This window comes from Uloborus diversus, chromosome 3 (genome assembly GCF_026930045.1).
Source record: "Uloborus diversus isolate 005 chromosome 3, Udiv.v.3.1, whole genome shotgun sequence".
Lineage (NCBI taxonomy): Eukaryota > Metazoa > Arthropoda > Arachnida > Araneae > Uloboridae > Uloborus > Uloborus diversus.
Genome location: NC_072733.1, coordinates 112,780,932 through 112,808,629, shown reverse-complemented (window position 1 = coordinate 112,808,629; position 27,698 = coordinate 112,780,932). Strand labels below are relative to the sequence as shown.

At 34.4% G+C, this 27,698-nt stretch overlaps 1 protein-coding gene across 2 annotated transcripts in view; it reads left to right on the top strand.

Annotated features, from left to right (window-relative positions):
* LOC129218444 (uncharacterized) overlaps positions 1-27,698 on the top strand; it is a 96,048-nt gene that overhangs the window by 49,294 nt on the left and 19,056 nt on the right. For both annotated transcript variants that reach the window (XM_054852714.1, XM_054852715.1), the window contains 2 exons: positions 1,281-1,383; positions 21,508-21,676. In XM_054852714.1, coding sequence (XP_054708689.1) covers positions 1,281-1,383; positions 21,508-21,676 — 272 coding nt within the window. The remainder of the gene's footprint in view (positions 1-1,280; positions 1,384-21,507; positions 21,677-27,698) is intronic.

Here is a 27,698-nt window from a genome sequence, read left to right as displayed (position 1 = left end):
GTCCTCTGGGCAAGTTAACTTCTGTTTTTCAGGCTGAAATTTATGCTATCCTGGTGTGTTGTGGTATTTGCCTGAGTCGTGGCTATAGAGACCGTTGTGTTCATATATGCTCTGATAGTCAGGCTGCCTTAAACGCAGTCAAGAAGGTTGTTATGACATCCCACATCGTTTGGGAGTGCTATAATTTGCTCTGCAATCTTGCAGAGCTGAACAAGGTTACCCTTTGCTGGGTACCTGGACACTCTGGAGTGCAGGGAAATGAAAAGGCCGACTATCTTGCTTGGAATGGTTCTGATATCCCTTTTGTTGGCCCTGAGCCAGCAATTGGGATTTCGAAAAATCTAATTAGAACTGCTGTTTTTGATATTTTTGGTAAAAAACAGTATAATAACTGGCACAACCTTGATGGACAGCAGCAGGCGAAAGAACTTAATAGAGGTTGCCTTAGTATTAGGGCAAAGGAGCTCTTAAGTCTGAACCGCAACAGCATCAGAAGAGCTATTGGCCACCTTACTGGTCACTGTACCTTGAAGCGGCATCTTACTATTATGGGCGTCACTGATGACCCAATTTGTAGAGGCTGTCACTTTCACGAGGAAACTGTTGCACATATTCTGTGTGATTGTGATACCTTTTCTGCCTATAGGTTTGAACACCTTGGCCGCCACTTGCTTGATCCTTGGGAAATCTATGATATTCCCATTAAATGCCTGCTAATCTTTGCTACGGCTACTGGTCTTTTTTAAGATTTTTGTTTGGGGTTTAGTACAATAGACCTCTGGTCGCAGTGCTTGGCTCTGCTGAGCCCCCCTCTCCTTCATTTCATTCATGTATGTACCGGTTATAAAACTATTTCAATGGTGTAGTTTTTCAGTAGTACTCAAAAACATTCTAAACACTTCTGAGCTTTTTTTTTTTCTTTTTAGTTTTTACAGAGTTGGGGTTTTTGTTTTTATTTAATATTTTCTTTTATTATTAAAGTTATGTTTATGGTAGCAAAATCTAAAAGACGATTTTACCAATTTTAAAGTATTTTTTATTGAACGCATGAAAGATTTTTCTGCAGTAAATTTATTTACATCAAGTTAAAAGTAGATTTTATTTTAGATACATATTTGGAGCATGTTAAAGTATTTTCAATGCCAAAACATATCAATATTTATCACTAAAATCAATTTGTAATGACTCAGCAAGCAGAACAAACACTTGGTCCTCCTGAAAGTTGCATGTGTACTTATAATTTACTTATTCACTTTTAAACTTGTCTTTTAATTTTATAGACATCAATACTGTCAAAATTATTGGATGAATCAAAGGCCTATTCTGTTCTGGAGGAATCAGAAGATATCATAAGAGTTGCTAATGTTCTGTCTGAACTTGATTGTAAGTATTTTTTACCATAAAGAGAAGTAGCTGAACTTTTGCTGTTTTTTTATTTCATATTTATTTTAAAAACCATCTTGCAGATTTCAAAACTTTATGTTAAAATGCAGTAATTCAACAGAACAACATAATGCACTGCAATAATTGTTAAAAAAGTGCTTCATTTTGTTCAAATGAATTCAGCCCTCGTCATTTATTTGACCATTTACAGTTGGTCCAGTGTTTATTTTAATCTGGAAAGAAGCAAAATGCACTTGCACTACAAGGCAATTACTTACGTAAAATGGATATAATGCAATTTTTTTACTAGTAACTTATGTTGGTGTGTGATAAGGTAGCTGCTAATGTAAACTGTGATGTGGCAGTTACAGTGACATGTCACATTATACCATTTGAAAATTTTAATGCTTGCAAGGTGTTCTTTTGACTACACATCAATTAATTTGAGCTGGGAGGAAAAGTTTTCTCAAATATGTTTTGTTAATTTTCTGATATTATTAGTATTAAATTTTAACATCTTTTCCCATCCATTCTGTTCAACTCAACTCTGCACTGATTGGTCTGGGGGTGATATTTTGGAAAAGGGGTTTGGCAACAGTGAGAGGAGTAAAAGAAAAGTGGACTGGATCAAGGAGGATAGAAGAAAGAGGAGACACTCAAAGCGACAAAACCTGTCGCTAAAACCGTTACCGGTTTTAACTAGAGTGGGGAAAAGTCTACCCAAAACATTCGGCTTTGAAGGGCTTTATCAGTGCTATTTTACCTGAGAATGCTGCGTTTAATAGTGAATATTTTCTGTTGATTTAACTAAAATGCCTGCTTGTGTTGCGTACGGGTGTACAAACAGACTGGGAAATATGATTCCAGGGATATCTTTCGTGCCATTATAAAAGAATATTAAAATGTAAGTTTTAGGTATTGGGGAAAAAATATTGAAAAATAAAGCAATTCACTTAGACAATTATATTCAAAATTATTGCACTTAAAAGTGCAATAGTGGGTAACACAAACGGTTAGACATTTTGCAGGCAAGAAGTCATTTATGCCGGGACAGTGGCAAAAATGGCAAAAACAGAATTAGAGAAAGTTGAATTGAGTTCTTTTAACAAAGATATAGGAATGAATTTTTTTAGCTATAAATTTTATTATTTATTATATTTATTTTTAATTTGCAAAGTTTGCGTTTAGTAACAAAAGTAATCCTTTTAAACCTCCACCACAACATGTTGCAATATAATGCAGTAAAATTTCTATGAGCTTAATTCTTTTAAACATAAAATTTCAGATAAGTAATTATTTTAAAAAATTAAGTTTGGCACATTTCTGCCAAAGGTAGAAAAAAAAATTCTAATAGTGTCCTGGCAAAACTATATTTTGCGCATATTTGCCAAAGTGGCAAAACTAGATTTGCTTCATTTATGGGGATTCGATATAACGTGTTTAATATCATAGCAATTTTAACTGCATTCTAATAATTTTCATGTTTTTGTGCCTAAAATATTAAATTGCATCAGTGGAACAGTAATTCATTGTTTTAGTGAAATGCTTTTCTTTTTTATTTCATGAATGCAGAAAGAAAGTGGAGAGTAAAAAGCAATAAAAATCAACTCACTGACTTAGGTATAAAATATTAAACTGTCCTAACTATTAAATAAGAAATTCTCATCTTTTAATTTTTGGCAAGGAAGTAGTGCAAATTTTGCAATGCCAACAGAGTAATAAAAATTATAAGAGGTCAACTATGATTATATAGTGTGAAATATAAATGTGTTAAAAATGTATAATTCATACTAAATGAAATTTTATTATTGACAATTGCTCATAAAAAGTCAAAGGGCATTCAAATTCATTTGAATCCGGTATATCAGGACATTTTTTTTAAACATTGCATCCCAATATGCAAGTTTTAAATCATTATCTATTTCCCCTAGTTTACTTTAAATTGTTTTAATTATACATTTATATTAATGAAGAACCTAGTCTTGGTCTGCTTTAATTTGTTTCAATTGGATTATTAAATTGTACAATTGTTGTACTTGTTTTCCTAGTTTTTGCCACTATTCTGGCAAAAATAACCCTTTGCTGGCAGGACGACCAACTTCATCAAAAATGTTAATTGTTATTCTTTTTCCAGATTTCATTTAGATTTTCAAGCTATTTAATTTTGACAGAAAATTGTCAAATAATATAGAAAATTATCTTTTTTCTCTAAAGAAATAATACATTTTTTTCTCCTGACTGGGGGAAATTGATACCTGAAGAAAAGTAGTTGAGAACTGTAAATGTCTAGTCCTTTTAGAGAATCATCTTTGCATTTATTTTCCTGTCTCAAATACAAATTGTAAATTCAATTTTTATTTAAAAAAAAACAATCTTTGGAAGCATTCGTTTAAGCAAGTTCAATATTACATTTATTTTAAGCTAGATATCAAAGAAAAGCAAAACTAGAATTTAATTAAAGCATGTTTAATATGTTTTGTTAATTTACTGAGGGCAAAATTTAAAAAAACTACATAAGTTATCTGTAAAAATTCCATTTTTTGTTCCCTTTTAAGTACTGGCCAAAAATCTATTTTTGCTGGAAGGGGAAAACCGTGGTTTTTTCCACTCGTAGCGAAATACTTGCCAACAATGGCAACACAACTTGAATAACTCATTTCTTGTTTGAAATATCTCTACTTGGACCATAGAAAAAAGAGGATAGGACACATATTTTTTTTAATGCAAGAAAACTATAAGTTTGCTACATCATATTATGGTATATAATGATGATTCATCATATTTTAATTGTCATAATCAGTGGCGGAAACAGCCGGCGGGCAACCGGGCATTTGCCCGGTGGGCCGGTCATGCTTCAGGCCGATCAACTAACAGCGAAATCTTTCGGACCTGTCCGCTATCAGCAAAATGTAAATTTTGTGCGCATGTGTTTAGAAAAACGCAAATTCGCAAAATACTGGCTCAGCTCCTCTTTACGCATGGGCTAAAGCTTGCGAGTGGAGGGAGGCAGGGCCATCACCAAGAGGGGGGGAGGGGGAATTTCTGAAATGGAGCTGCCCAGGGCCTGATTAACACACAGGCTGACTAGGCCTAAGGCCCCATGTTCCTAAGGGGCCCTAAATGTTTTAAAGAATTATGCATAGCATTGCAACGATATGAAAAATACATGTATTTTTAAAAAAATAAAAAATGATGACTTATTAATTGGAAAAAAATTTCTTTAAAGGGGAATTTTTAATCATCCTGCCAGTAACAAATTTGCTTGGTCACGATTATGAAAGGGCCCAAAAGGGATTCATAAATACACATAAGTGATTTACACATAGTTGTGTGATTAGACAAAGAGGACTCCAAAAGTGCATCTGTGCTTTAAAAATGTGAATCAAACATTGCATAGTCTTCAGGGGGCCTCTAAATTAATGTGGGCAGAAGGCCTCACTTTTAGTTAGTCGGGCGCTGGGGCTGCCAATATATTTTTAGTGGTGTAATAAAAAATAAACTAGTCGACCCGTGCGGAACTCCGCACTGTACTTCGAATCGTTTCATAAGGCATTTCGCTCTTTAAAAATTTCAAAGAAAGAATATTAAGAAGAAAAATTGAAAAAGAAAAAAGTAAGCGCACAAGAGAAGGCATGTAATTTGAAGACATCAGTAACAAAACCTCGTTAAATACAACGTTGTGATAATTTGATCATCGCTCCCCTTTTGAGTGTACGTATTTTCAATGCAAATATAAATATCAAAAGTGTGGCTGAGTGACACGTGAAAAATTAGTAATTTTGCATGTGAAAAAACAGGTTGTGGCAAATACAGTGCTGCCCATGTGAGCATCTGACGGAAAAAAAAGAAACATTAAAGAGATATTTAGTGGCACGGATTCGAACTGGCGCCATTCTGATTAACCGTACGACGTTCCAACAAACCTAGCAACTGTGCCTTCCTTTTCGAATGCTATTCATTGAAGGAATGCGTAATAAAACACAGTAAAAAAGTTTTTCGCCGAACAAAATATAAGATCATGCGTCTATGTTTTGTCATTAGCCAGCATGATACGATTTAAAATTATTCGTAAAACATGGAATTTGATTAAAGAATGAGGAAGATCTCACGTAGCGATTGAAACAAACGTTCTAGAGAAGTAATAAATTCGGTTGAAAAAATAAGTGTTTTTATTTTTGAATATTCAAAAATTTCCCATAGCAGGCTTCTTTAACCTGTACGGCTTAAAAGTCCATACTTGTTTCTCTTTTAATCGAACACTTAAAATTCAAAACCAAAACCAGTTGAACTGAGTCCGTTTTTTAAGTGTAATTTTTCGAACGTAGACAAAATGTATTTTTTTTTCAGCAGAAAGCAGAGGAGTAGAAAATGATTTCTTGCTAATGAAGTTCATAATAATTTTAATGTTTTATATCGTATTCGAATAAATAACTAAAGATTTACTGGTTGAAACTCGTAGTTTTAATTTGGCGTAGTATTTTTCCATTTGTACAAAAGTTCGAACACTGCTATTAGAAAAATCTACATTTCAGCATACAATGAAAATGTTTTTCTGCACAAAAAGGATTCCCTTGAGGTATATCTAATACTTTTTTTTATGCTTACATTATGCTCAGTGGTCTGGACGGAGTCAAAGCTTTAAAAAAAAAGGGAAGAACACCCTTCGATTAGCAGTCAACTTATCTGAATGATAACTGTAGCCTGCATAAAGGAGTCGAAACACCAAATAGCATTCCCACTGCATTTATTTTATTACGTGTGTTATCTGTTGTATGTTATAAGTACATGTAATGCGTAATATTACTGTAAATTTGCTATTATGTCGGACAGTCCGAACTGGCCCGAAGTTCAGACAGTTTATAGCCGAACCTTCTACCAAAAAACGAAAAAAAAAAAAACCACAGGTAATTTTAATTTTTTTTTCTTGCCGAGAAGCGTTTTTATTTTTAAAAATTTTTACAATTTGTTATCGCAGGCTGTTTGAACCGTTATGACTTAGATGGCAGCACGTGTTCATCATTTAACAGCACGGGTAAAATACAAAATAATTTGAACTAAGTTCTTTTTTAAACGTAGCTTTTCAAATGCAGTAAAAATGTGATACGCTATTTGTTTTTTTGCAAAAAGAAGAAAAATATATATATTACCCTTTAAATTGAGGTAGTATTTTTTTATTTGTACAAAGAGTCAAAAACTCATTAGAAGAATCTATATTTCAACATACGATTTATTATATTTTACTGAACAAAAAACAATTACAATGTAGTCTGAAATCTTAAACCTGATACTTATATTTTCGCTTACATTATGCTTTAATTTTCTTCCCGGAGCCAAAGCTTAAAATAAAATAAATTTAAAAAAACCTTACAATTGAGTATCAATTTAGCTCTGTGTTGCATCAATTTTTCATGACAGCTAGTAGCGTTTCTACCTCATGTATTCCCTCATATTTGTTATTCATTGTTCATGTAATGCGCAATATTTTTCTAATTTTTTGATGCAGATTGTCCGGACATGGGCCCGAACACGCATTCTCCTGGGGACCAGTCGAACGCTCTGCCGATCAAGCTATTAAGCTCTGTCGGTAACAGTGCAAGTTAAAGTTATAAATTTAACCGAAAACCTCATTCTGGTTCTTTAAAACAGTTTTTTTTTTGCCTGAAAAAACAATTTTTAGACTGTGGGTCTATTTTTCGTCAGTAGCCTGCACGATAAGCTTTAAAATAAGGTGTAAATCAAAGAAATCGATCAAGAATTGAGGAAAATCTCGCGTAGAAACCAAAAACAGGCTACAGAAATAATATATAAGGATGAATAAATTGAAAAAAAAAAAAAAAAACACTTGGAAACCTCAGCGGTTGTAAAAAGTTAAAATGCTTTTGGTCTCTAACGCTTTTATTTATACTTACAACAAGGGTCAACGTGAGGTTATGTCAGCTTAGTTGGAGAATAGGGGCCCGGCTTCAGTTGCGTAGTTATAGTTTTTACCGCCTGGGGCGGTTCCTCAATTTGCCGCCTTTTCGTTGGGAAATAGCCAATACATTAAACTGTCAAGGGTGTTTAAATTGAAACTAGAAATTTAATTAAAGAAAAAAAGCCATAAAATTTTTCAACAAATTTACAAAACAAAAAAAAAAGGGAGGGGGTTTCACTTTTGGAGAAAATTGCTAAATTTACATAAAAAAATCGAAAACATAGGCAGTTTTTGGTAAGGTGTAGGGAAAGGGCGGATTGAGTTGCTTCCGATTTTTTTGAAATCTAAATTCTCTTAATGTTTCTTTGTCGACATTGGGGGATCGATGGGAGCCACAAGAAAATGTTCCGAAATGAAAGTTTTAAAATGCAGCTTAAGCTACTTTATGAAGAGGTTAAGAAAATCGGGAACGGTCGGATACTCAATTCGAAAAATTTCAGCTCTGAAATATGCAATTTTAGGCTATCTTTGACAACGCGTTTTCATGTGTATTCTAAGGCAGTTGTAAGCGTTAGGAGAGGGAAGGGCGCTGAGGTTTCTTACTGAAGTATTTTTTAAATTAAATCAATTAAGGGTAGTTTTGGTGATTTACTGGAATGGGGAAGATTCGGCTTCTTTCTTTGAAAATTGTTCATCACCAAAGTCTCAAACACAATTCTAGGTTATCTTTGGTGACTTTAAAGGGTTTCTAAAACCTAATGACACCAAAAATGTTGTGAAGTCAGTAGGCATTCTCATGGGAAATTTCCGTAATTGACGCCCGACTTTAGGATTTGTTTGATATTGATAATGTTAGGAGCAAATGGGGGCAAAGGCAGGTTTACCTCCCAAAACTTTACTTCAAGCTGTAGTTCTTTTTAGGAATCTTTGAGGAGGAAAAATTAGCGATCTAATTTCTATGAGCAAAATTTTGGGCTGTCTTTGTGGACGTTAGGAAAAGGTCCGATGAGTTCGGCTTTCCTTCCTTAGAAATTTTTCAAAATGGAAGTTTCCAGAACGCAGTTTTAATCTTTGTAGACATTAGATGAGGAAGGGTGGGGAGGGGAAGTACCTTTCTCGGAAAAATTCCGAAACTGATGTCCTATAAACGTATTTTAAGCTATCTTTAATCACGTTAGGAGATAAAACATGGTCAAGGTGCAAGCGCTGTTTTCGAAAAACAGGGTTCGGAGTTCTACCCAGAAATTTTTAAACATTGGGTTTTAAAACCGTATTTTTAAGTTATCTTTGGTGATATCAGGAAAAAGGATAAAAGATTCCAGATCTCTCCATTCTAAAAACATTTGAACTTTTACGCTGTTAGACTACGGAGTGTAAGTGGGAGAGGTTCCCAACCGGAATTATTTGAAACTGAATACACTAAAAAACAATTTTAGACTATGCTTGGCGAAGTTGAGAGACCAAACCAAATGTTGAAAATGAAATCCGCTTACCTTCCATAAGGAATAGACTAACATGTGATCCAAAGTTGTTGGATAGATTTTCTACTCTCAAAAGTGAGAAAATAGAAATCCCTTTTACTTCTTTTGAATTAGAGAAGTCTTGTAATGTAATGAATGAGAAATCAAAGTAAACCTGCAACATATAAAACCACCCATGTGATAAGCCAAATAACTTTTGTGTACCATTTTTCCAATCCCCCTCTTTCTTACTCTTGTCACCATTTTCTTGAAGTCAAAAAATTTTTTTTTTGTTTCACTAGGAGGTTTTTAAGAAACTCTCTTAAAATCCAGTGTTAACTCTCTTACAACGACAATTGGAAAACTTCATTGAGTTTTCTACCTCCTGGAGTTAACTTCCACAGTCTAAAAAAACACTGGTCCCATGACTGCCCGCTGCCGCCACCTCAGAAAAAAATAAAGAATGGTACTGATATGCCATCAAGAAAGATTTTTGAAAGCTTTTTAAAGGAAGCAGAAAGTATTGTATAAAAGTAATTTTAATCAGGTAGTGACACAAGTCTTACAATTCGAAGATTTTCTTTTTGCCTGCAGTAATAAATTAAAAACATAATTTCCTTATTTGAAAAATACGTTTATTTTTTCAACATCAAAAGGGTTCATTTGCCGTCCCTCAAAAAGTGCGGCCCGGGGCGGACCGCCCCGGTCATTTTTTTTCCTGGATCCGCTGTTGCTATCGGCGAGTCTGTTTATAACAATTGGAATAGAAGTAACAAACTATTTTTCTCCATAAATTTTTTTTTAAAAAAGGCAATCTTAAAATACCATTGAGGAGCATGAAAGACTCTACGTTATTAAGATTATCAAATCAAAGGCCAAAGGCCGCCGAAATGTGAGTTTCAAACATTTTTTGACGAAACAAAGTATTCTGTACGCTGTACAAACTCACGGTTTCGGGCCCCTCAGTTAAAAAAGAAAATAAGTTGATAAAAACCAATGTCGAAAGAATTTCGGTGGTCCCCAGAACCTCGCCCTTCCTAATATCATCGAAGATTGTGTAAAATTTTAATTTTTGGGCTTCAATTTCGAATAACTTCATAAGAGAACAAGGGAATCTACTCCTGCTATAACATGGAATTCCAGTTTCGAAAATTTGCTGGAGGAAAGTACTCGAACCTCTCCCATTTTTTTAACATTCCCAAAGATGGTCTAAAACTGTGTTTTTAAATTAACAGTATGAAAATTTTTCTGTTAAAATGCCCCGTCCCCTCCTCATAGGCGGATTTAGGACTGAGTTTCTGGGGGGGGGGCAGGACTTTTTTTTGGAGCAACATTAATAATTGCCCTCCCCCCCACTCTCCCATGTTTTTATCTATTTTCTGTGATGCATAAGGCCATTCTTCACCTTTTTATGTGTCGTTTTCATTACTGTGTGTAATCATGCTGTCCTTTTTAAATTGACCTTAAAAGAGAGGGGGCTGGTATTAAGAGAGTGACGCAGGACTCTCTTTGAAGTGGGATATAGAATATCTCCAATTTTGTGGGTCCGGGGGTTACTCCCCCGGAGGAAATTATATAAAATGGTTATAAAATTCTGCATAAGGGTTAATTGGAAATAATAGGCAAATATTTTTTTTTTTAAGTTTTATGCTTTAAAAGTGCTTTGTGATGCAAGTTAATACAGCGAAACCTCCCTTAACGGACACTCCCGAATAATGGACACCTCTAATTAACGGACATTTTTGCAAGTCCCAGTCCCTCAATATAGGTCGTTCCATGTAATTCACTCTGAATAACGGACACTCCGAATAACGGACAGTTATTTCACAAAAAAATTTCCTTGCGATCGTAGCGCTTCCGGTTTTTTTTCTTTTCACAGAATATCTTAGTAACTGCTTGCCTTACAAAGCTTTTCATCCTCCACAACTGATATTCCACCCCCACCCCCGTCATTTCCTTATCACTGTTTCTTGGAATTAAAAGGGTGGGAAGGGGCAAAGGCAGCGATTGGGGCTTAAAAGTTGGGGGCAGAAAAAAAAAGAACTAAAAGGCATGGTACTTTTTGTGGGCAGCAAAAAATCAAAACGAAAAAAAAGTCATAATTTTGTAACGGCTAGTTTTGAGAGTATTGAAGCAGATAAGTGAAAACTGATGTCAGCCTAACAATTAATGTACGTTTTTCTTAAGATTTTAATGAATTTTGTACACAATAACTATTCAAAAGTTAAGATAAAAAAGAAGAAACTGGACGCTTTTCTAAGTGGGGCTCTCGCGAGATGCAATTGAACAGAGCGGCGCCGGTAGTAGTCGGCTTTATGGCGCCTTGGTTTCATTGGGTTGTTTAAATTTTAGACATGAAAAAGATTTGCCCATATTCAAGGTCATATTGCCAACTGTCAATCATGCAATAGTGATAACCATAAAAAGTGTGTGGGGGGAGGGGGGTTGCTCCGCCGAATCGCCGCCGTTGGTAATGCAAAGAAGAGATGTCAAACTGTTTTAACTGATCACTTTAATTGATTAAATGCTTTTTAAGACAAGTGTGTGCTGTCAGTATACCTTTATTAAGAAAAAAGATTAATTACACTTGACGTAAAATGTAGTAAACCTTTCGCAATTGTTTCTATTGGGTTCTACAAAGGGAACAACAGCCCATTTTAAAAAAGGTAAATTAAGTTGTTCCTCCTAATAGCGGACACCTCCCAATAACGGACAAAACTTCTAGTCCCTTTACTGTCCGCTATTCGGAGGTTTCACTGTACTTTAAAAGGAATGGTGCACAGATTTAGAGAATAGGTATCAAGAGAGTAACATACTACCCATTTGAACAATTCTTAATTTTTACACTTGATAAGAAATAAAATTGAAGCATACTTTGCTTAGGAGTTTCAAAGACTTGTCTAATTATTTTCAAGGTTTGGTTGGTTAGATTGGGTTTTTGGCTCAAGAGCCCTGGTAGGATATACTGCACCAATTCTTTTCAGGGTTTTTAGAACCTATCAAAATTTGCACTTTCCAGTTTCTGAAATTGAGTACTAGATTATATACAATTATACAGTATTGTTCAAACTTTGTAAGAAACGGTTATTTTAAGTTTAAAAGAAAAAATAAACTTTAATTTCTCATTACAACTTTTTTTTAATTATAAGTAGTGCAGAAAACGAAAAGGAATAGGGGTAGTGCATCATTTCCCCCCCCCCCCCGGGCTAAACAGATTAACAATATGCAGTAAAAGTAAGATAAAAACAATCAATACAAAAGAATTTCTAAAATTCTGCATTCGGGATTAAATAAATAGCAAGATATGAAGCATGTGAGTCACAAAAATTTATTTCAAGTAATATGTTACAAACGCAAGAACCATGATTTTTACATTTTTGATGCAGGATTTAGCAAGGAGCTGAATTTGACACATTTTGGCATTAATCCTCTTACAATTTGTTAGAAATTTTAAAATTTAAGGTTTGTAGCCACACGTTTCCAAATATTCAAGGTTTTCAAGTACTTGAAAAAGAAATTAGTTTTTCAAGCACATTCCATTTTTTTAAGGAACGAATCAGGGGAACAAATTTGGGAGTTAGGGGCCCACTTCAAAGCAGGGGCCCTAAGCTACAGCTTGTTTATCTTATAGGCAAATCCGACACTGCATGTAATTCCCTCTTACCTGCAGATTTTTGTTTAATTTTATAAAATTTTAACGATTATTCGTCAGTTTTTACAGTTAAAGGATTTTATGATTTTACTAATCTGTGTAAGGTTTTTATCGGTTTTTATCAAATTTCAGCAAATTTTTCCAAAATTTTTGATGACTGAATTACTCAGATTTCAATAATGCTAATTAACTGTCTCATTTAGATTTAGATGATTATGACTTACCTTAATTTTTAAACAGTATTTAGAAAGTAAGGAAAATGGTACTTTCCCTCTAAGTAAAAAGATTCAAATAATCAGAACGTTCAGATAACAGAAATTTATTCAGTCTGAGATAGTATTTACTTTCCTTTCTCATAAAAAAAGACAAGCCGAAAATTTTCCAAGCACACGAAGTACAGTTCTAACTATTAGTCTCATATATACAAATTTTTTCCTTTAAAAAATAAGGAAAACACAGTTATAAAAACATTTTATCAGGTAATAATACGATCTTACAAGAATTGTGCAAAACTTTCGTGCCGGAAATATATCTCCCTCATTTTTTCTTTTATTCAGACGTTTCCCTTACAATGTATGATTCTGGAAAATCAGAAATTTAGTTTTGAACTGCTAGGGATTCAGATTCCTATTTTTTCCCCTAAAAAAATAACACATTGTTTACAGTGATTTTACGTTCTGTTTGTTCAATGGTTGGACAATTTTTCCAGTTTTTTGTTTCATTGTTACATACATTCGTTGAGTATGGTGTTAACTGTTACATTTGATAGTATTTTGCTGTACAGAATCCTTTTAGCTATGTACTTCTCTTGCAATAGCATACATTTCAAATCAGCCAGTTTCATTTGAACGTGTGAATCCAGAAGGTTCTTCAAAATTTTTCGTCTGTAACAACCCAAAACATCTAGTTTTTGAAATCACACAAATTGAAAATAAACATTCTGAAAAGAGAGAAAACAAATCGTAACGAGTAGATCGTTCTGTTAGCGCAAATTGGGGAGGCGGGAGGGAGGGTCCCAAACGTTAATTATTATAAGTGTTGCAGCTGAATTCATAGCTCGTTTAGCCTATATTTTCATTCATATACTTGCCCAAATGGTTTTCAGTCCAAAATAGTGAATTTAGACCAATTTTCAGTACTATTTGTATTAAATGTTCGGTTTTTTCTTTTCTCCCTTCAGAAAAGGACATTCGCTATTCTCTTCATTTTCATTGAACTATTCAAAAAAGAAAAAAACATGATCTTTTTTTGTTATAAGATTTTGGAAGATAAGTTGTTACTATATAAACTCCTCCCAAAACTGGGGGGCATTGCCCCCTTTGCCCCCCCCCCCCCATAAATGGTAAATAGTAACCCATGCTCTTCTGAACTATTCAAAAACAGAAAAATGTTTTTAAATTTTGGAACATGTGTTGTAACTACATAAAGTCCTCCCGAAACTGGGGGGGCATTGCCCCCCTCTGCCCCCCATAAATCCACCCATGCCCCTCCTCTTTCTTGGCATTATCAATGAAGAACGTTTTAAATTTCGTTTTTAGTAATCTAATTTCGAAAATTTTTCAGGGTGAGCCTCCTGAAAACTCCTTTTCCTAACATCACTGAAGGTCAGCAAAAATTTCATTTTTAGAACTTCCTTTCGAGTAACTGCCGGTGTTCTAGTCTTTACCAAAAAAAGACTTTTAAGACTTCAGTTTGAAAATTTCCTGGTGGATGGCATCAGAATCTATCTCGACTTAAAATCACCAAAGATCTTCTAAAACTGTGTTTTCAGAAGATAATTTAAAATTCTGTTTTTGAATTTCCACAATTTCGAAAAACTGCAGCAGGAGAAACCTGAACCTACGCACCCCTAACATCACCAAATATTGTCTAAAATTGAGTTTTTAAGACTACAATTTCAAACTGAATGTTAATCTTTCCATTAAGTTTATATTGCTAATACTTTAATGACTCCCAGAAGCCAGAAAGCTAAAGTACACTCTATCTCTTTGTATTGATACATGCGTTTGAAAAAAAAATAAGGGGCTACCAAACTCGTACCCGACTCCTCCCACCTGGTTTTTGACCTCGCATCGAGTCTGGGGGTCGTCAGGGTATAGCAGTATAAAAAAGGGAATGTTTATGACAGGGCCCAGTAATGTACACTGGTGTGCAAAAATTAAGGACGAAGTCGAAAAATTAGCATATCAGCTGAACGAAGATTCAGAGCGGACAGAAAGACCTATCAGGAGATTAAGTAAGGTGATGTACAGTAGCACATGGGCAGATATGCAGGCAGACGTAATGGGGGAGTGTCTGAGTAGTATACAGCATGTTGTCGGTGTAAGATCAGTATTTCTGGCAAAGAGATTGCACGCCGTATAGCAGTTAAAATCACACCAAGTTGCTGCCTCAGCGAGAAATTGCGAATAATCAACCTGTTAGACGACATCTGGATGCTTTTACCCGAGGTCGAATCATTAGGAAGTTGGAGGAAGGCCGCAGTGTGACAATTGTGGCAATTGCTCACAGCCTCGTTTCACGTTTATGGAGACAATTTCAAACTACAGGAACAGCTATGCGGGGGTTCAGTAGTGGTCGTCCACGAGGAACCACACCCGCAGATGACCGGTATATTGTCTTACAGGCTAGAAGAAACAGGCGGCAGACCGTGGGAGAAATCGCTAGACACAAGACACCAAGCGACTGGGACCGATGGACGGGACGACCGATATCGCGTTTTACCGTGGCCAGAAGACTGCACGGTGGTGGTCTGTTTGCACGACGCCCTATACAGTGTGTACCTTTAACGCCAGCCCATCGGAGAAGGCGTTCTCTGTGGTGCCGGGAACACCGGAATTGGAGAGACAATGAATGGGGACGAGTACTCTTTACAGATGAGAGCAGATTCAGTCTGAGTAGCGATTCTCATCGCATACTCATCTTTAGAGAGCGGGGAAGCCGCAATCATCCCTCGAACATCATTGAAAGGGACAGATATGGAGGTCGCGGTGTTCTCGTTTGGGGAGGCATCATGCTTGGTAGTCGTACAGATCTTCACATCTTCGACGCAGGTTCAGTCAATGGGACCCGTCATTGTAACGAGATTCTTCTTCCATATGTGCGTCTTTTTAGAGGCGCTATGGGTCAGCAGTTCCTTTTCTCGGACGACAATGCACCATGTCATCGCACAGTAGCTGCCGATCAGCTCTTAGAGAGTGAGGATATTGAACATATGGATTGGCCGGCACGATCTCAATCCCATCGAGCATGTATGGGATTTTCTAGGCAGACGCTTTGCAGCTCGAACCTTACCACCAGTAACAATTCGGGAGCTTCAATTGGCGCTGCAAGACGAATGGGCAGCAATGTCTCAACAACTCATTGACACCCTCATTCTCAGCATGGGTAGACGATGTGAAACTTGCGTAGCAGTCGGGCGAGATCATATCCCCTACTAAAGACCGGATGTTTCTGCCTTCAGTCGCATTGCGCTCCATGCTACTTTTTCAATAAAGCTTCTTTTTATCCCTCTGATTTCTCTTTTAGTAAGTGTTGCTTACATTACACATGTCCTTACGTATTGGGGATCTTACGGTATTAAATGTGTTGATTTGGAAAGCTTTTGTACAGAAGTATATTGAAAAAACCGTCTCGTCCTTAATTTTTGCACACCAGTGTATGTTTGTGTCGAGGGACCTATCACGTTCTAAGACGGACCTAGTCTTTCACCCATGAACACACCGCTAATAGATCAGTTTCATAAAACAGGGCATTTAAGTTACTTGTTATAACCACAGAAAAAGACATACTAGCCAAGCAGTCTTATCATTACGGAAATATTCAATCAAGTTCCGGGCATTATAAAAATACTTAAAAGTGGACAATTACAATCAATTTTCCCCCAAAATCAGGTTTAGCTAATACTTTATCAATTTGTTCACCATTAAAGCACAGGAGTGTTCCTATCTGTTAAATTTTGTTTAAATAAAACATATTTAGTTAAGAATAATTTCCTCATATTTAAGTGATATCCCAATCGTTAGGTAAAGTTTAATATCTATAAGAACTATGGGGCCGCTACATCTCCTAATGCCAGGGCCGATTTTTTCAACCAATCCGCCACTGGTCACAATTAAAAACAAGTTTAATATTCCAGAAATACAGTGTGTAAAAATGTCTCATTTGTGCAGATGGCTTAAGCAATACATAAATTTTGAACTACAAGGCAGTTTTTTTTAAAACTAATTGAAGAGAGCTCTTGACAAAGAAAATGTAATAGAAAAAATATTTAAATTTTTGGCTATTTTAAGGGTATTTTTTAAGAAATTTAAATTGTTGTCATATATTTGTGTTTTACTTTCAATGTGTCAATATTTGTTGTGTATAATAAAGACATTTTCTGTACTTGGTACATTCTGTAGTTCTTTCCAACAATGTTCAAAATTTAAGATTGAAGCCATCCATATTTTTTAGTATAATTTATTTCTTATGTGTTTATACCCTAATTCTAACTAAGCACAATTTTAGACATACTTTTTCATTAAGTGCGTTTAAGCTTCTGAAATTGTGTGATAATCGGGGGAAATAAAGAACTACTCTACATTCCAAAAATGCATTCACTAACAACAAAAATTAATAAAAATAAGAAAAAAAAATCTCGTAAGAAATAGCTTTTTTCATTGTATGTATAAATAAAGCATTTTTTTTTTTGCTCCGACAATAAAAATTATAAAAGTGCCGCACATTTATTTCTCTTTCTGAACGTTTTCCCTGTTATTCTACATTGAATACCATTGTTTTCTTGGGTAGAGTTTCCCCCTCCCCTCTCCTTTACCCGCTCTGTCCACGGCTTCAAGTGCGCCCCGGTGCACCTCATCCTTGGGCTGGATGGCTAGACATGTGGCTGCCGTGTGGTGCTACTAGCTCCTAAAACAGGTATAGAAGTTGTCCTAAAATTCCTAAAATTTCGAGTTTTCTCCTAAAATTCCTAAAACTTCCATACTTTATTCCCTACTTGCCTAGAAAAATGAAATTCAACCTAGAAATGAAACCTTTAAGATACACCTGTATTTTGGGACAAAATAAACTTCGTAGACCTTTAAAAAAAAATTCTAAAAAAGATAGAGAGAAAAACCTATACTGCACTGATGCTTCTTTTTCTGGAGAAGAGGGAGGGGGATGCAGTTCACCGAAACAGATGCTCAATATAAAGCTGGGTGTTCTGTTTTAACCTGCAAAACCTTTATTTTTGCAACCGTTAGTCCTAGATGTATATTTCCAATTGCAAAAATGTTCAATATCAGATGCAGAGTTAAAGTATTGAAAGTTTGAAGTAAAAATAAAAATAAGTCAAAAAATACAAAATTTAATTTTTTATATGGGCCCCAGGTCCCTTTACTTATATTTAAGGAAATTTTCTGCATTGAAAAATCTATCCAACAGAAAGTCTGACTTGAGTACCAGAGCCGTGTCCAAGGGGAGGGTTTTAGGGGTTAAACCCCTCCCATTGAAAAAAATAAGTATGTCAAATGAAGAAAACGATTGATTTAAATTAACTTTAATGTGAAAGCTTGGTTTAACGTTGACCCCCTCTCCCTTTCTCTCTGAAGTTTTTCTGTAATTTTAACTCGGTAATTCTGTATTTTTTTCCCTCTAATTCAACTCAGTTGGACCTAAACGCTTGCATTTCTTTCTCTTATAACTTAAAAAAATTTTGCATAACATTCAAATGTTATGTAATTTACAACTGTTAAAGCTTTGCCGACTGAAATAATATTTTGGAAAAACTGTGGTGTTGAATTATCTACCGATACAAAGCATTAATATTGCTTATTGTAAGGAGGTAATGATGAATTTGGCATGTGTTGCAGCTATGAAGGTGTATTAGTGATGGTGTTTAGTAATGTATTTTGCATCTACAATAAGCTTGTTCTGCGCATTATTTCAGAACATAAAATCTGATATGCATTCTCTTAAATAAAAAGAATTCGTGGAGAGTTTTAAACACTTGTTGCAATAAACCGCATAGTTAACAGATTTAATTAAAAAGAAACAAGCAAGGTTTGATAAAAGTGAACCTGTAAAATGAAGGAATACTTTGGTCACTTGAGCAGCCAGAATTATTCTTCTAGGGGAAGAGAGGGGGTACAGCAGGTACTTACAGGTACATAAACGCCATACTGGGGATCTATAATTTGTAGTAAAACTATAAAGGTTGAGGGGGGACTGAATCCCCCCCCCCCAGGTAAGATTAAAACCCCCTCCCTTTCTGAAAATCTGAACACCGGGCCTGTTTAGTACGACCAATATTCACCGAGTTATGAAACGCAGCGTTTTGCGACTTACACCACTTTACACTGGCCATCAATAACACCTATTGGGGGAATTTATAGCGATTAATAAGGGTTTAAAACTACATGTGTGCATATAGTGTGATTCTTCAAATTGTTGGGGGCTTCGTAGTCTGCTTTTGCATATCAAGGCAAAACTTTTGCTTTTATTTTGAAATAGTAATGAAAAATACAAATACTTATTTTATTTACGACAACCTGAGATTCCTTTTTCTAAATCATGCTGTATAGCAGCAACTATCAGGACTACTAGTACCATCTCTTGTCCCAAGACAGATGAGAGGTTCACCTTCCATGTGCACTTGTTATCTCCAAATTTTTAATTTTACCACTTACATCCCTTTGTTTCTCACTGCCTCAATTGTTAAAGCTTTCCCCACTGAAATAACATTTTGGAAAAACTGTGGCGGTAGAACTGCTGAATGATCTACCAATACAAAGCATTAATATTGCTTATTATAAGGAGGTGATGAATTTGTCATATGTTGCAGCAATGAAGATGTATTATTGATTGTGTTTAGTAATGTAATTTGCATCTACAATAAGCTCGTTCTTGTTTATAAGCAATTACATATTAAGCACTATTTCAGAACATAAAATCTGATATACATTCTACATTATAAAAGAATTTGTGGAGAGATTTTAATACTTGTTTCAATAAACCATGTAGGAAACAGATTTAATTTAAAAGAAACAAACAAGGTTTGATTAAAGTGAACCTGTAAAATTAAGGAATACTTCGGTCACTTGTACAGACAGAATTATCCTTCTAGAGGAATAAAGGGGGGGGGGGGTACAGCAGTACTTACAAGTGCATAAATGCCATCCTGGGATCGACAATTGGTTGTAAAACTAAAAGTTGTAAAATGTTGCATTCTCCCCCCCCCCCCCCTCCACAGGTAAGATTAATACCCCTCCCTTTATGAAAATCTGGACACGGGCCTGTTGAATTCAAATAAGGCTTTTATTAGGGTAAAACTGATGTTGCTGTGCCCCATGCCGGTGTAGACTTCTAGTGTTATCAGAGTGAATTTTATGAGCCAGTTGGTACTTGCAAGGCAGTGGTGGAAGGTTATGAACAGCTACCACGAGGTCAGCTGGTGTTTCATTTGAATTTAAAAATGCTTCAGTTCTAAACATAAAGAACTTTGCACTTTTTGAAGAGAAAAGGGAATTTCTGTCCATTACTCGTCCTTTCCTCATCCTACTTGTTACTGGGGTTCATCAGAATTTTCGGTGTCTGTTACTGGGGATCGGACTTTTTTTTCGAAATTGAGCAAATAAAAATGCAATTTACTAATTCAAAATATCCAGCAGCAACCATACGTTAGATGAGATGCTGTTACATGAGAGAAAAATAGTTTAAAAAGTCTAAATACATTTAAAGGCTCAGAAAATTGAGTTAACATTATAGCGATATCTTAAGCATGTCTGACTGCTGCTGTTACCCTAGTTTTCAATCGAAAATTCTCACGTAAAATCTGAACTTTCATTTAAAAAAAAAAAAAATGGGACACCATTTTTTTCATTGAAATCTTTACTTTCTGATGGTATACAAAAAATTACAACACTATGAAAAATTTTCTCGGAAAATGAAAAAAAAGGGAAAACTGGAATTTGTAAAATTTTTGTTTCATTATGTAAAATTTTAAATGTATTTATTAAAATTTACACTTTAATTACTCGAAAAATGTAAGTCTCCATGTTATATTGATGAATTGAAAATCCATGGCACATAGATTGCAAAAAAAAAAAAAAAGTGAGAATAATTATAAAATTTTCATACATATTGTAAATCGAAAAAATTACAATATGTTTGAGACGTAAAAAAGGGACAAAGTTACGTTTAAAAAAAATTGTTTTTATGGTAGATAAAATAAAAGACCAAAAAGGGTCTGTATTTTGAATTTTTTGCATAAATTTTGAGGTTACATGAAAAAAAATGCTAATACGAAAGTCTTAAGTCATTTTATTATAAGATAGGACTTGTAGTTTTACCTGAAATCGTGATCAACTGTTTTCAATCCTTAAAATATCTCGCCTCTCCCCTTCCCGACCTTAGATCACCCTTAAATTATTTTCAATTTTGTTTTCTTTTCTTACATTTCTATGTGTCTTTTTCTCCTGTTCTAATTTTTTTAAATACTTTTCACCATTTTCAAAGGCTTCGGCTCTGGCTTATTTCTTCGGCACTGGCTGGCATTACAGTGTCTAATAACAAGTCAATTTTACTATTGTCAGAAAGACAAAACTGTTCTTGAACCAATCCTTGAAAATGTTTTAGGTCATCCAGGCTTTTTACTTTTTTCTTTAGAATATAGGGAAATTTTGTATTATTTTGTAGACTATGGTTTTTACTTTTATAAGTCAAAAAAATTGAAATATTTGTAAATATACCTGGTGTTGCTTTAATAGCTTATGAGGTGCAGTTGCTTATGTTTTTGAAAAATTGTGACTGGTCACAAAACTTATTTTATAAGAATCTGAAAGAGATGTTATTAAAAAGATTCTTTAGAACATATTTTGTTTTTCATTTTTGTAAACTTAGATTGTCAAGGATCATGTAGATAAGCAGGCTATGAGGAATAAAAGTGCTAGTGGAAAATGAATGGAGTAGGAACTTTTTACGAGGCTAAAAAAAGAAAGAAAAACAATGTAACACATGTATTTGTGGAACATTTCTTCATTATAAGTTGAACATCTTACATAATGTCTTAAGTCTCTAATTACCTATCAGTTGAATTCTTATATATCTTCCTTTTTTAGTAGAAGCAAAAATTGATCCTGATCTTGTGAATTCTATTTTGAAAAAGCAAGAAGGAGTTTTGGGAGACACAAATAGTTTTCGAATCAGACTACTGGCTTTCTGCTTGTTCATGCATATCAGCGATTCGGATAAAGAAAAAAGATATGAGGAGCTTATTAAATGCATGGAGTAAGTACTATGTAATTATAAGATTTATTTAAGGCCTTCTCTTTTCCTGCTTGAAATCTCTAGCACTGACAAGATCTACCTGAGGGAGGTGGAGGAGTCTCGTAAGTCCTCTCATGCAGTCATGAGAATATTAAACTGAACCCTTTTTCATGTGTGAAGACTACGCATTTGCATTAGAAACATGTCAAATGTGTCAAATATTTTGGAATTCATTTCTTTTTATTAACCCCCCCCCCCCCCATTTTCGACTATGTTTTTCAAAATATTACTTTTTAAGAAGGGGAGGGGGGGGGATTGGCTCATTCAAAGGTTTTTCTAAAAAATATATTCTTTTTAATACAACTAATATTTCAACTTTAATTACTGAAATAGCATCTCAGTTTTTCTTAGTGTTTTGTTAGAATTATGAATAGTTAAGAAGTAGATAATGCTTGATAAATTTTTGTTTAGTTAGAAGTCTTTATTTAAAAGCATTTTTCTATGTGTGTAAAAGATCTGGCTAGAAAGTAATGGGACTGATTTTATAGCTTCCATGTAAGTAAGGAAAAGGAGTGGTTAGTGACCTTGAATGTGTATGAACTTGCACCAGCACTTTCTAATGCACAGCTGTCGGTAAATTAAATGAGTGCGCATAACATCTCACTTGCCGAAAAAGTAATTTGAAAATTAAACCACATTGAAATAGATAAAGCACAGAGTCGTTGAAGTATCGAAATTTTAGTGAAGCTACAAACATTGACAAAAACACTAGAACATTTTGAGAGAAGATCTCTATATAAAAATAAGCACTGTGCTAAAGCATTTTTTTTTAAAGGAATTACCATGGTAGAACATCTTCCATATTTTCCTGGATTAGCACTAATTTTTTCTTCTCTTCAGAAGTTAAATCTATTCTAAAAAGACTCGTTTTTAGTCTATATAAACTGTTAAGAAAACGTTACGGCTATTGAATGTTTAAAAAGAAATTAACTGATATATCTCTTTGTCAGTGGAAAATTAGAAAGAGGCAATGCAAGTGCTAACAGCAATGGATTTTAGCATTAGGGATGGGCACTAGGAGCATTTTTAATGGTATAGTATTTCGCACTGCCTTATATAATGAACAAAAAAAAAAAAAAAAAACACCCAGCTATAATTAGTTTATAATTACCATTGACTTTGCTTTGCCAGTTCTAAAATCTAAGTAAAAGTTAGTGTATAGAGGCTAACGATAGAATATCATCTAGACTCACCCACTGAGAAATATTTTTTAAAGTTTGTGAGTTAAAGATGTTTGCTGTGGATTCACTTCTGCCACAAAAGCGTTTGTTAGAGATTACAAAACTTAAATACATGTACGTGATCTCTCACTTATACGCGACCCAAGGGGACAACGAAATTTTCGCGCACAAGTGAAATTCGCGCATAAGCGAGAAACCCAAAAATAAGCTTAAATGCAATAAGTTTACATCAGTTATAGTAATACTAATAGTACACTAGTATTAATGAATCAATATGCACATAATTTCGGTTTATGCATTGTAATTTTTTAAAAAAATGAAGTTGTACGTTCTGTTATTTTTGTACACTGTACAGTACATAAGCGAATTCCCCAAAACCTAAAAAATTGCATGATCAAAGCTACGAGGCTTCAATAAATCGAGGTTACGATAGTCTACGAGGATGAAAAGATCCTCGAAAGGCAACGTCGATGCTTACCGCTTGACCACGACTTTTAATGATGACAACCTTTTCGTTTGTAACCTGTTCTAACCTCTCGATGTCAGTCACAAGACTAATTCCACCCCCAATTGCTCACTTGTGCAAAAAAGAACGCGTGTTTGAAAGAATTCGAACAATGGAATGCAGGCGTAGAATACATTCCAAGAGACAGAACAAGAAGGGTACAAATCTTCCGATAAGCAAAGCGCAAATATGCGATTTAACTTAAAATTGAAAAAAAATTATCGTGCATAAGTGAAAGGTGCATTTTAGGTTTCGCGTATAAATGAACAAGAGTTAACATTGTTTCCCTATATCGCTGGCCGCGCCCGTAAGAAAAACGCGTATAAGTGAAAACTCGTATAAGAGAGGTCGCGTATAAGCGAGAGATCACTGTACATATAAAAAGTTTGTTGTTACAGAACAACTATGTTTCAAAACATTCAAGTTTTGCTTTCGATTTACCTATGTAAAACTAAAATATATTCAAAAATCTATGTTTATAGTTTCTACAAACATAGATTTTTGAATATATTTTCAAAGTATTCCATGAAAAAAAAACATTCTATGAAAAAATCTCTATAAAAAAAAATATTCAAAAATACATGTAAAATTCTTTTTAAAAGATCTGAGTTTTAAGGTCAGTGTACCAATGCGATACGGACAATTCCGCAAAACACGGGAACTTGGTATTAGGACATTTTTTTAAGATTATTTTTCTAACTTTTTTGTATGTTCCCTGTATTAACTGAAGTTTATAAGTTAGTAAGAGGACTTGTTTTAAGAGCTTACATTAGGGTGCATTTTCTCTCTGCTGGAAGCAATTTTAAAGAAGCATATTTCTATTGTTTTAGCTTGTTTCTGCTAATTATCTTTTCTGAAAAATTCATTCAATAAGAAGACAATTGTATATGTTTTTAAAAATTTTCTTAAAATATTTAAAAGAAGTTGATTGTCCAATCATTGAATTCTTTGTAACGTGAGTCACGAAAAATTAAATTTTTTTATTGCTTGTAAATTTTATAGCTTGTAAATTAAAACATTCTTACTATTCCTTCAACTTATTTATGTAACTGAAAAGAAATTATTGAGCAATTTTTTTTTAATATTCTATTTTGAAAATAAGCATATTTATCTTATAACGTGAGTCACATGTAATGTGTGTCACAGCTAATACAAGATACCATTTAGAAGTTAATGGTATCTTACATATCCTGATGTTATTTTAGGGTTTAATGAGAGGTTAGCATTTATGCATGTGCCTATATATGATTAATTATGCTACTGGCATTAATTAAATAGTATAATTTTATTTAGTACATTGTTTTATATTGTTTTAGTTATTGCTAGAGCCAATATTTTGGCCTTCAAATTTCTGATATTTTTTTATTAGGGGTTCCACATGAACATAATTGACAAAAATGAACAGACTTTGTCTTCTGTAGTTCTAAAAGGCTCTTTCTACCAACAAAACGAAGTTTTTAAACTGAGGCATCAGTTACAGCAGAATGTCAAAAAAGGTGCTGAAAGCGATTGTAATTATATAAACAGAAACATTGTCTCCGAAGGATTGAGTTATAGGAAGAGGAAAATTGAAAGACTAAAGAAGTTGCATAGCATAATTTAAGATGAACTGAAAAATAAAGAAAAAACTTTCAAGTTGAAAAAATGACTAAATTCTGACTTCTTAAAAATCACCTCAACAAGCACACAATGCAAAAGTGCACAAGGAAAGGCACAAGACAAAGCAAAATTCATTCGACTCGTCACAAAGCTGTAGTCGCAAGAAAGTAATTCAGCAGTAAATGCAATGCAGATTTGTCAAGGAACTTTCAGTTTCCAGAAAAACTCTCCCAAAGAAAATTCTTTATCCCAAATAAATCTAAGCTTAATTTAAGAATTTTATGAAAAGAATGGTTTAACCAGATTAGTTTGAAGGAGAAAAGATGTAGTTACAATATGGAATAACTTGACAAAGCAAGCTAGACACATCATTTATTCTTATTTGAACGGTTTAAAATCCACTATTCATCAGTCGTAGTTGCTGAAAGTAAATTCCTTGAAGATACTACTTCTAACAGCTAACAATTATTACAACCATTACACAATATTAAATGTTATGATTCGCATCAGCTGGAATGTGTTAGTCAGAGCCGTGTCCAAGGGGAGGGTTTTAGGGGTTAAACCCCTCCCATTGAAAAAAAAAAAAAAAAATCAATGAGTCATTAAACGATTTTCCAAAACGTATTTTAAGTTTTTATTAATTTTAGAGTTAAACTCTGATACAGTATTCACCCTCTTTAATATTTCCCCAACAATTATTTTCCTCAATTGTAGGATTCCCAAGCACCTTCGCTTCTAAGTGCTTGAAAAAATTAACGATGGATGAATGGTTGAAGAGTCTGGCAATGCTTAAAGCATGCAGGGGAAAAATATTTAAAGGAATATTAGACAATGACGTAGCTCCCCACCCCCCAAAAAAAACTTAGGGGCAGGGAAAATGGTTACTTTGCTTTTTGTTTTTTTATGGTACGCCTTTAGTGTTGGATGAATTAGTCGTTTCACACAGTAGAAAATTGTTTCTGTGCGAAATAGCAATATTTTTTTTAATAAAATTTTTATTTTCATTCAATTCCTGTTCAATGTTATTTGATGGAAAAACAAAAGAAAAAAAAGAAGGAAAATGAGGTGGCATAAAATAAATATGTGTGCTTTTACAAAATGTTCAACTGTACAAATAAGATTTCATAAAAAAAAAACGCAAAACGTATATAAAAAAAAGCCTAGTTATCGAGCTAAAATGAACTATTCAACACGCGTAGTTAGTTTTCCTTTGACAACGGAAGTTACAAAGGGAAAAGGTTTCAACCCCTCCCTTTATGAAATCCTGGACACGGGCCTGGTGTTAGTGTATTTTAACCTGTAAAAGTTACCAGTTGTATCAGCGGCATAGTGTAGGTTTGTGCCGCCCGGGGCAAGCACAAGTTTGGCCGCCTCTCTTACATTCTCCTGCTAAATGCCCCCTCCCCAAACGACATTTTTAATGTTTTACAGAATGAAAACAGGATTTTTTTAAATCCAAAACCTGTATTACATTTTAATATAATCTTACGTCAACAGGAAATATTGTTGCTCGAAATATTTTTCAAAATTTATTACCGATATTAAAATTAAAACCATCATTTTTGTTTGGGGGGAAAATCTAAATCCTGCTGTATAAGTAAAGGGCATATATACAGCAGGACCCTCAAGGTGGCACTCCTCCTGAAAATATTTAAAAAAACAAAACGATCTTTTTCCTTATTTGCCTCAATTTGTTTTTGATTATATTTCTTGATACAAAATCAAAGTATTAGCTTCACTTCTATCAGCTCCATGTCCGAAAAAATGTGCACGATGAAAAAAAAAAATAAATCAATAAAATAAATACAAATTTAAAAAATAAATAAATCTTGAAGCATCATATGTTGCATATGAATCGCATCGCAGACGTTTAGTTGCAAACCTTCCCAAATTGTTTATATTTATTGAAGTTACAATCACACATATAATTAAGATAGAAGAGAGGTTCACTTACCATTTGTACTGGTTATCTCCAAATTTTTAATTTTTCCACTTGCATCCCTTTGCTTCTCACTGCCTCATTTGTTTAGTCTGTTTATTTACAAATAATTACACTAATTTTGATGAATTTCTCACCAGTTTGCTATGTTCATTTGCTTGCCCATGTTACGGTTTCACGTTATGATAACTTGGTAATTTCCTCGTCCACGTTAAGACAATTTGATCGGTAAAATGTTCTTAAAATTGGAATAGAAAAAAATATAATCGAATTTTTGAAAAATTGCTTTGAGGTGCACACCCCCCATGCTACAAACTAATTTTGTGCCAAATTTCACGAAAATCGGCCGAACGGTCTAGGCGCTATGAGCGTCACAGAGATCCAGACAGAGAGAGAGTTTCAGATTTATTATTAGTAGAGAAAACACCAACGCCAAATTTGTATGTCTGTGGTAACTCGGAAAATACCGGACCAATTTTGTTAAAATTTTTAGTTTACCTTGGTTAGTGCTGGGAAAGTATATAGACATTTTCGAAAAAAAGTCTATGAATAAATTGACGTTTTGGACCCAAAAATGGATCTTTCTACCAGAGGTGGACTGGGTCCCTCGAGAGAGCCAACCTTGACTCCCAAACCCGAAGGGCACAAAAAAAGGTGCACAGATTTGAGGGCGCAAAAAGAAATGCGCACAGGTTTGAGGGTAAAAGAAAAAAAAAGGGGGGGGGACAGGTGCAGTCGGGCTTGAGAGAGCAAAAAAAA